We start from the raw sequence: 10,544 nt of genomic DNA, 5'->3' as shown, positions 1-10,544 counted from the left end.
GTTTCATGCTTAGGTCCAGACTTGGGTTTCTTCTCTTGAGCAGCAACTTGCTTGTCGTTCTTCTTGAAGTTCCCCTTCTTCTTCCCTTTGCCCTTTTTCTTGAAACTAGTGGTCTTATTGACCATCAACACTTGATGCTCCTTCTTGATTTCTACCTCCGCAGCTTTCAGCATTGCGAAGAGCTCGGGAATAGTCTTGTTCATCCCTTGCATATTATAGTTCATCACGAAGCTCTTGTAGCTTGGTGGCAGTGATTGGAGAATTCTGTCAATGACGCAATCATCTGGAATATTAACTCCCAATTGAATCAAGTGATTATTATACCCAGACATTTTGAGTATACGCTCACTGACAGAACTGTTCTCCTCCATCTTGCAGCTGTAGAACTTATTGGAGACTTCATATCTCTCAATTCGGGCATTTGCTTGAAATATTAATTTCAACTCCTGAAACATCTCATATGCTCCATGACATTCAAAACGTCGTTGAAGTCCCGATTCTAAGCCGTAAAGCATGGCACACTGAACTATCGAGTAGTCATCAGCTTTACTCTGCCAGACGTTCATAACATCTGGTGTTGCTCCAGCAGCAGGCCTGGCACCCAGCGGTGCTTCCAGGACGTAATTCTTCTGTGCAGCAATGAGGATAATCCTCAAGTTACGGACCCAGTCCGTGTAATTGCTACCATCATCTTTCAACTTTGCTTTCTCAAGGAACGCATTAAAATTCAACGGAACAACAGCACGAGCCATCTATCTACAATCAACATAAACAAGCAAGATACTATCAGGGACTAAGTTCATGATAAATTTAAGTTCAATTAATCATATTACTTAAGAACTCCCACTTAGATAGACATCCATCTAATCTTCTAAGTGATCACGTGATCCAAATCAACTAAACCATGTCCGATCATCACGTGAGATGGAGTAGTTTCATTAGTGAACATCACTATGTTGATCATATCTACTATATGATTCATGCTCGACCTTTCGGTCTCCGTGTTCCGAGGCCATATCTGTATATGCTTGGCTCGTCAAGTATAACCTGAGTATTCCGCGTGTGCAACTGTTTTGCACCCGTTGTATTTGAATGTAGAGCCTATCACACCCGATCATCACGTGGTGTATCAGCACGAAGAACTTTCGCAACGGTGCATACTCAGGGAGAACACTTCTTGATAATTTAGTGAGAGATCATCTTATAATGCTACCGTCAATCAAAGCAAGATAAGATGCATAAAAGATAAACATCACATGCAATCAATATAAGTGATATGATATGGCCATCATCATCTTGTGCCTGTGATCTCCATCTCCGAAGCACCGTCATGATCACCATCGTCATCGGCGCGACACCTTGATCTCCATCGCAGCATCGTTGTCGTCTCGCCAATCTTATGCTTCCACGACTATCACTACCGCTTAGTAATAAAGTAAAGCATTACATCGCGATTGCATTGCATACAATAAAGCGATAACCATATGGCTCCTGCCAGTTGCCGATAACTCGGTTACAAAACATGATCATCTCATACAATAAAATTTAGCATCATTTCTTGGCCATATCACATCACAACATGCCCTGCAAAAACAAGTTAGACGTCCTCTACTTTGTTGTTGCAAGTTTTACGTGGCTGCTACGGGCTTAAGTAAGAACCAATCTCACCTACGCATCAAAACCACAATGATAGTTTGTCAATTTGACTCTTTTTTAACCTTCGCAAGGACCGGGAGTAGCCACACTTGGTTCAACTAAAGTTGGAGAGACTGTCGCCCGCAAGCCACCTATGTGCAAAGCACGTCGGGAGAACCGGTCTCGCGTAAGCGTACGCGTAATGTCGGTCCGGGTCGTCTCGTCCAACAATACCGCCGAACCAAAGTATGACATGCTGGTAGGCAGTATGACTTATATCGCCCACAACTCACTTGTGTTCTACTCGTGCATATAACATCAAACCATAAAATCTAGGCTCGGATGCCACTGTTGGGGAACGCAGTAATTTCAAAAAAAATTCCTACGCACACGCAAGATCATGGTGATGCATAGCAACGAGAGGGGAGAGTATGATCTACGTACCCTTGTAGATCGCAACAGAAGTGTTGACACAACATAGAGGAAGTAGTCGTACGTCTTCTTTCCGATCCGACCGATCCAAGCACCGTTACTCCGGCACCTCCGAGTTCTTAGCACACGTACAGCTCGATGACGCTCCCCGGGCTCCGATCCAGCAAAGCTTCGGGGATGAGTTCCGCCAGCACAACGGCGTGGTGACGATGATGATGTTACACCGACGCAGGGCTTCGCCTAAGCACTACAACGATATGACCGAGGTGGAATATGGTGGCAGGGGGTACCGCACACGGCTAAGGAACGATCACGAGGATCAACTTGTGTGTTCTAGGGTGCCCCCTACCTCCGTATATAAAGGAGCCAAGGGGAGGGGCGGCCGGCCAAGGTGGGCGCGCCAAGAGGGAGTCCTACTCCCACCGGGAGTAGGACTCCTAGTTGGACAAGGAGAGAGAGGGGGGAAAGAGGAGGAAGAGAGGAAGGAAAGGAAAGGGGGGGCGCCGCCCCCCTTCCCTTGTCCTATTCGGACTAGGAAGGGGAGGGGCGCGCGGCCACCTCCTGCCTCTTTCCCTCTTCTTCCTCAAGGCCCATGTAGGCCCAATAAACCCCCGGGGGGGTTCCGGTAACCCCCCGGTACTCCGGAAAAATGCCGATTTCACCCGGAACGATTCCGATGTCCAAATATAGGCTTCCAATATATCGATCTTTATGTCTCGACCATTTCGAGACTCCTCGTCATGTCCGTGATCACATCCGGGACTCCGAACAAACTTCGGTACATCAAAATGCATAAACTCATAATAACTGTTATCGTAACTTTAAGCGTGCGGACCCTACGGTTCGAGAACAATGTAGACATGACCGAGACACGTCTCCGGTCAATAACCAATAGCGGGACCTGGATGCCCATATTGGCTCCTACATATTCTACGAAGATCTTTATCGGTCAGACCGCATAACAACATACGTTGTTCCCTTTGTCATCGGTATGTTACTTGCCCGAGATTCGATCGTTGGTATCTCAATACCTAGTTCAATCTCGTTACCGGCAAGTCTCTTTACTCGTTCCGTAATACATCATCTCACAACTAACATATTAGTTGTAATGCTTGCAAGGCTTATGTGATGTGCATTACCGAGAGGGCCCAGAGATACCTCTCCGACAATCAGAGTGACAAATCCTAATCTCGAAATACGCCAACCCAACATCTACCTTTGGAGACACCTGTAATGCTCCTTTATAATCACCCAGTTACGTTGTGACGTTTGGTAGCACCCAAAGTGTTCCTCCGGCAAACGGGAGTTGCATAATCTCATAGTCATAGGAACATGTATAAGTCATGAAGAAAGCAATAGCAACATACTAAACGATCGGGTGCTAAGCTAATGGAATGGGTCATGTCAATCAGATCATTCATCTAATGATGTGATCTCATTAATCAAATAACAACTCTTTTGTTCATGGTTAGGAAACATAACCATCTTTCATTAACGAGCTAGTCAAGTAGAGGCATACTAGTGACACTCTGTTTGTCTATGTATTCACACATGTATCATGTTTCCGGTTAATACAATTCTAGCATGAATAATAAACATTTATCATGATATAAGGAAATAAATAATAACTTTATTATTGCCTCTAGGGCATATTTCCTTCAGTAACTACCCAGTCACTGTGTAGCATTTGGTCGACCCAAAGCAGGCCTGTCACCATCCCGAGTACATGCGCCAGCTCAGGTCTTAGGACATAGAACATATGCTATACTAGAGACTCATAGATGACCTATCGCTGCATCTCATAGTCGGATATGTTCAACTCAGACCTTATCTCGACTTGGATCCGACTATGTTGAATCCGACCAGATCCTTCCGAGTCCATAATATCCGGCTAGCATTCAATGCTCCATGGCTAGTGAGACCGAGCCATCCACCGTGTCATATGCTAGTCTAGTTGGCTGCGAGTCTACACAACACTTTCGACCAGGGACCTTTTAGGGCAGTCATCATACAATGCATAGTCCCGTAAACAAGTCACGCACTTGCTGATACACATCATTGATAATGCCCAAGGACTGTCTTTATTCATAAACACATAGGAATCTCCAACATGAACTTCCGTACCTCGCATGTTCTCCATGATCCAGGACAAGGCGCGCAACTATGCTCATGTTGGTGCTATATGACTACGCAACCTGCTGCCCGAGACGTAGCCTTCTAGTGTCAGGAGGCATTCCTTACACCCGTGTCCGACTTTCATATTTGTGACACATATGTGTACGTGCTTGTATGAGGTCTTCTAACATCATTGTACTTCACTCTATCTATCAATAAAATGATACACAAGTCTTTTGTGTATTTGGGAAAAAGGAGTTGACATGAAGGCCTCAAAGATGCCATCCTGGGCCGCTTCCTAGCGCCATGCAGACCACGGAGTTGATTTTTGCCTAACTAACTGGTCTACAAAGAACTAAAGTCAGATCCTAAAGAGATACCCTACCACCAAAAAATTCAATCTCCTCTCCCCTCATCCTCCGGTCGACGCTCTGGCACCCAGAGGTGGAGGGGAAGGGATCATCTTCTTTCGTCCTTTATGTGGTAAATTTTTGAGTCAAGGTGGCGGTGCTCCAAGGTGATGGCGGTGTCATCTCGAGTAAAGTCTTTAGGATCCAATCATGTCTCGATGAAGCTTGGTGTGGTGTTGCTGAGGAGAGCCAAAAGTTTTTGTCCTCATTGTTCTTCATGGATAATGGGTTGGTTATTTCTGTCATCCATCGACATATTCCATGTGCATCGTCAACGACAACATCGTCTCCTTCAACAACCTCCTTTTTCAAGCCTTTGCGAGTAAAGTCGTCGGCTTGGTCTGGAGATACTAGCACGATTGTCTGTCTAGATCGTGGTGAGCCCCACCCACACCGATATGCTTGGCATGATTGCCAATCTCTGTCATACGCGGTAGTCTACTATTGTGGAAATTCAATGATATTTGTTTCTCTATAGGCCTTTACATGTGCTTCAGTGGTTGGATTCATCGCTATTGTCCATTATTGGCATGAGCTACAGCGGTGTAATGACGACATGGCTATTTATGGCTTTGTAAAGAATTTGGAGGCATGTAGTCGTAGTCATAGTCTTCCCTTTGTTTAGGGTGCTTTCCATGTTTATGGGTGGTTTTCATATATCTGATTCATTTGGAGCAGTTTTCTAACTGACTCATTGACACGAGAGATTGGATGCGAAAAAGGTCACTGGCAAACGACCATTATACAATGGAACCTGGCACTATTGTTTGCCCTAAGGGTCAACCCACCTTTCTAGAGAAACAGACACATAACATCACAACATTACGCATTTTCAAGATAAGAAAGTGGAGAATGCACTCTCCATTGCCCAAAGGAAAGGGGGGGTGTGGAGGTATATTCAGAGTTCTGTTAATCTAATATAAATCAGATATATTTTAAAGAAAGGGCTATGAAATAGACATGCATAGAATGGAATCTGCCGCTAAGAGCATCTACAGTCGGGCTCCGCAAACCCACTATACTTCCAGGCGGACGACCGGTCACTAATCGGTAAAAATTGACCCAAGCGGCCGCCTCACCATTCCCAAACGCCTGGGCTAATCGACATCCCTCATATCCATCACAAATCTGGGACGGATATGGGGAGGCATGGGTAAGTCCGAGCACGTCCGCCACGTCGGATCCTTCCCACATTGGTCCACCCGACCCCATTTATATTCATCCGTGTCCACTCCCCGACCAAACAATACCTAGTCCACTCTGGTCCGGCCCCAAGCTCACTTCTGGCGATCTCCAGCCCTCTTAGGCATGGTGGGCAACAGATCTGACTCCGACCACTTCTGATCTACCGACTGGGTGTCGTCCCACATGGGCCGGAGGAGGCTATGTCCGTCCGCATGGCCCTCCACCGCTCCAAATAAGGGTGCGCCTGATCAACGTCGGAATCTGTCCGGCACGAATCCATTGCGTCGGCGCAACTGGCGCTCAGATCCGCCGGGGCTAGAGGCTCTAGGTTTGTCTGTCGCCCCTTCTTCGGTCCAAAGGAGTACGAGTGTTACAGGGACCGAGTACCCATTGTAACAAGCAGAGGGCACGGGAGCACGAGGCCTGCCTCGCTGACGATGTGATGGAGGCGGAGGCAGCGGCACGCGCTGCTGCAGAAGAGGAAGCAATTCGTGCCGGAATCCTCCAAAAGCGGCAGAGAAGGAACACGCGCACCCACACCCGAAAGCAAGCGTGGGCGGTCCGTGCCATGGATGGACTGCCCCCAAGAGAGGAGAATGGGGACATTGACGGGGCGGACAGCTCCGGCAAGGAGTGGATCCGGCTTGATCCATATTGCATCTTCCAGTGCTACTTCCGCAATAAAGACGCCATGAGCAGCAATATCAACCGTGGATGATCTTTGTGGATATTTTAGTATGTACGTAGAACATACCAAATATTGGTAATCCGGTGGCATGTATTGATGTAGTAGCCAGACGTCCGGCTGTATCGAAAGTTGACGGGGCATGTGTAATATGGATTTGAGGTTTGCTAATTGAGGTATCCAGGCGTGTGTGGAAACAAAAATTTAAGATGTGACCGGTCACTGTCCGCGGATGTTTGAGGGGCCGGATTTGTTATGCGTGACGGTAGATGCTCTTACATAATTTATCTACTAGTCTACTTGCAATTTTAGATTGCTTTAATCATATTTTTATTCGAATTTTGATTGCTTCATGTCATACTTCTAGCATCATCTGTAAGCCCTTTAGAATTGTTCTAGGGGTTGCTAAACCGGATTGTTAATATTGTGCATGGTAATTAAAACGCCAAAATGGTCTCCACCAAAACTAGTACTTACTGTTATAATTTTCATCGAAAGATCGAACACTCGTATCTTGATGACGTTGCTGATGTCCCTGGCAAAGCAAGGCCATGCAGTTTCAGCCTAAACATCCGCTGAACTATACCGAGTATATATATTCATATCATTACCATCACTAATTCACTACTCACTGCTAGTAGGGCAAATAATTAACACACCGAGCAAATATGTAACACTTCTGGATTGGATTAAACATGGCGCACGTCCACAAGGAGTATTGCTAATTTTCCTGATGCTCTCTCATCGATCAGCTCCAGAACCACGCCCAGTACTTGCGCTGCGCCTCCTCCTCTTCCTCCTCCCCTTGTTGGACGCTCCCGCGCTCCGCGGCCGCGACGTCGAGCATGGCGTACTCCGGGAGGAAGAGGGCGCAGCTGTTCAGCTCGCCGCTGACCGCTCCGGCGCAGTCGTCGTCTGAGGACGACGGAGGTGAGCGCGCGTCGGCCAGGTAAGAGTTGGACTCCGGGCTGTCGTTGGCTCCCCCGGCGAAACCGGCCAGCAGCAGCCCCGCCGCGCCATCGCAGGCGGCGTAGCCTTCTTTCAGTTCAACGGCTGGGACACCGGCATCTGCCGTGCCTGACACGGCGGTTCGCTCCTCTAGCTCCGACGACTCCTTGGCTTGCAGTTTCTCGGTCAGTGATGTCACCTGCAAGCGCGCATGCGCGGTCATTATCAAGGTGACAAGGCCTTGTCTGAATTCGTGTGATTTGGGACAACCGTGACAGTGATTTAGAGGATTTGCTAAGCATTGGAGATTAGTCAGTCGATTGGGCACTTTACTAGGTGTACTAGATTCTTATCCTACTATACTGTTTTGTGACCCTACTCATGAATCCGCATTCTATTTACAGAGAATAATTCTCCCAAAGACAATCGAATCTTCACCATTCAAACAAATATTCGCAGAGGAAATATTTTGATTGACTAAAATATGAAATTAATTTGACCAGGATTGAACTTAATTAAGCAATGAGCTGGCGGTGGCCGGATTGATGATCACCTGCGATCGTAGTCGGTGGTTGTCGGCGAGGAGCGCGTCGCGTCCGGCGAGCAGCTCGTCGTGGGCGGCCCTGAGAGCATCGAAGTCCTGCTCGAGCTGCTTCGCCTTCCAGCGCGCGCGGCGGTTCTGGAACCACACGGCCACCTGCCGCGGCGCGATTCCCAGCCGCCGCGCCAGCTCGCTCTTCCGCTCCGGCTCCAGCTTCCGCTTCTCCTCCTCGAAGCTCCGCTCCAGCGCGCGCACCTGCTCCGCCGTCAGCCGGCGCTTCCTCTCGGGCGCGTGCTCGTCGAGGCCGTAGTACCCGTACATCTCCTCGTCCATCTGGAGCTCCTCGTCCACCGTTGTCAAGAACGGCCTCTTACGCCGCCCGTCCTCCACGCCGGCCACCACCGGCGAGCCTGCAAATACTCAAGCGTGTAAGTGCAATCAAGTAGAGAATTCCAAGAACGAACGCCAAAGATACCGATCCATACCTCCAAGGAAGCTCCCACTGCCGCCAAAGAGCATCATCTGACCTCCTCCGCCGCCGGCAGCGCGGCACGGCGCGGCCGAACCGAAAATGAGGCGGCCGGATTCCATAGAAAACTCTATCAAGAACCAAAGAAGAAGACCCTATCTTGCGGCACTAAAATTATTACATATACGTGTGCGCACCACGCGCTCCCCCGCCTCCTTTTGAAACACGGAGGCGATCGACCGGCGGGCCGGAGCTTGCTTGATTAGAAGGAGGAGGCGGCGGCGGCCGGGAACTTGTGGCGGTAGAAGCTGGTGCTCCACAGCATGCGCGTCGACGTCTTCATGGGGTACAGAGAGAACCCCATCTCTCCAGCCACCGCCGGAGAAGAACACGGGATTCTGTCAGGCCAAGTTTGCGCGATGCACGGTGGCCGGAGAAGCTGACCGGCGGTGGTAGATGGACTGGACTGTAAATAAGCTTTTGGGGTTTGTTATATTTTGCACTCCTAATTGGGGATTAGGGACATTGCGGGTAAAGTTTTGGAGTGTAAAGGAGGAAGCATTATATAGGCCCAAGGGGTGGTGTGAATTTACAGAAATGTCCTGAATTTGGTTAGAGTGGCAGCTTTGTCTCCTAATTGGGGGATTAGAGTATCTTTATTACTATGACATTTAGTCTCTTTAAGATAACTTATTTATATTTAGGTTCTCTTTTTATTAACCACAATTGGTATTCCACCTAGTCATATGTGATCATCATTTTACACGCTGAGACCCTAATAAAAATAGCAAAAGAATATTTTTGGATGACCTCATCAAGATGGTGCTCTTGAAATTCCATTAAGGACAGAGTTGGCCCGGTTTATACCAAAAAATTCACAATATTATGATTAATAGGGGATAGCCCTGCAAAAATAGAACCTGACTCGGATGTGAGCAACTCCTAACCAAAATTAGAGTTCTTCACACCAAATGCAAACCAACGACCTTAGGTCCAAAGAGTCATACCAGGTGTGAAGAATCTCTTCAACAACACCTCTGAAGAGTAAATGACGCTCGTGAGTGTCAACATGAACGTCACCACCCCATCGGAGAAAGTTTTCTCCCAGAGCGCCTGGCACCACCACCAAACTCGCGCGGGGGGGGGGGGGGGGGGGGGGGTGATGCCACACCACCTGCCAGTCATGATCTAGTTTCAGGGTGAACTCTTCGATAACGTCTCCAAAAAGGTGAAAGACATCCATGGTCTCTTTCATCGCTAGTAATGAGCTTCGTATGCCAAGACTTTCTCTTAGAGCCCGGTAACCCTCCACCACGATGATCCTCTTGGAAGGAGGCTCAACTGCCGATGAGCTCCAAACTAGCCGTAAAGACAACCAAGTCTGGATGTTAGTGGCAAACCACAATAAGTGGATCAGAGAGCCTACTACCACCACAACACCTCTCCACTGGCACCACATGTGTCACAACAACAATGAGGACAACTTCCCGTGAGGCCACCCTCATTGTCACACCTGGTACACGTCTGCAACGACACCGGCCATTGCAGGCACCACACCACGGTGACATCCCACCATTGAGCCCCACCTCCATAACATGGCGGGGGCATTTTGCAAAGTACCTAATGGTGGTACGATGATCACTCATAGATTTGTTTGATAGTGGTATATCATTTCAGATCATCGAACAAACATGTGACACATTTTTACTCAAGTTCGGGTCCTAAGATGCCGGTAATAGCCATACTCTTGCTTATATGGGATACACCGAGACAAGGTATAAGGAGGGATTACATGATGTTTTCAGTGAGTTTATGGGTGACTCCTTTTTAATATGTTCGTCGGTAGATCTCCCGTGGTGGTGTCTTGTGTCGGACTTGTTCCCTCCATGTAGGTTCTTGGAATCCTTACATAGGAGCGGAAATATGGCAGCTCTTTCTGGATGTGTCTCTCCTTTTTCTTTTTTTCCAGATAGGATTGGCTTGCCTTGTTGAATACAACTTCATTTATGAAATTGCTGCCCAGATGGGGGCCCCGGCACCTCATGTACATAGGAAAATATGGCCCAAAAATACACTACACGTGACACAGGAATATGGTGAAACCACTTCACCTCGATAACCCCC

At 48.0% G+C, this 10,544-nt stretch overlaps 1 protein-coding gene across 1 annotated transcript; it reads right to left on the bottom strand.

The window, feature by feature from the left end:
* Positions 1 to 6,918: 6,918 nt before the first annotated feature.
* On the bottom strand, positions 6,919 to 8,963 carry LOC125509225 (homeobox-leucine zipper protein HOX25-like). Its single transcript, XM_048674147.1, has 3 exons — positions 8,437 to 8,963; positions 7,964 to 8,361; positions 6,919 to 7,609 (listed from the first exon to the last, which is right to left on the bottom strand). Exons 1-3 carry the CDS (start codon positions 8,540 to 8,542, stop codon positions 7,211 to 7,213), a joined length of 903 nt encoding a protein of 300 aa, XP_048530104.1. The 5' UTR covers positions 8,543 to 8,963; the 3' UTR covers positions 6,919 to 7,210.
* Between the last annotated feature and the right edge of the window lie 1,581 nt (positions 8,964 to 10,544).

The sequence above is a fragment of the Triticum urartu genome, chromosome 5 (genome assembly GCF_003073215.2).
Source record: "Triticum urartu cultivar G1812 chromosome 5, Tu2.1, whole genome shotgun sequence".
NCBI classification, from domain to species: Eukaryota; Viridiplantae; Streptophyta; class Magnoliopsida; order Poales; family Poaceae; genus Triticum; species Triticum urartu.
This window is presented reverse-complemented; position numbering and strand designations above follow the sequence as displayed.

Excerpts from the sequence above, each read along its gene's own strand:
- LOC125509225 (XM_048674147.1), bottom strand. The coding sequence starts at position 8,542 with ATGGAATCCGGCCGCCTCATTTTCGGTTCGGCCGCGCCGTGCCGCGCT. Across the intron at positions 8,362-8,436 it reads CAGTGGGAGCTTCCTTGGAG|GCTCGCCGGTGGTGGCCGGC; the intron begins GTATGGATCGGT and ends GAGTATTTGCAG. Across the intron at positions 7,610-7,963 it reads ACCACCGACTACGATCGCAG|GTGACATCACTGACCGAGAA; the intron begins GTGATCATCAAT and ends GCGCGCTTGCAG.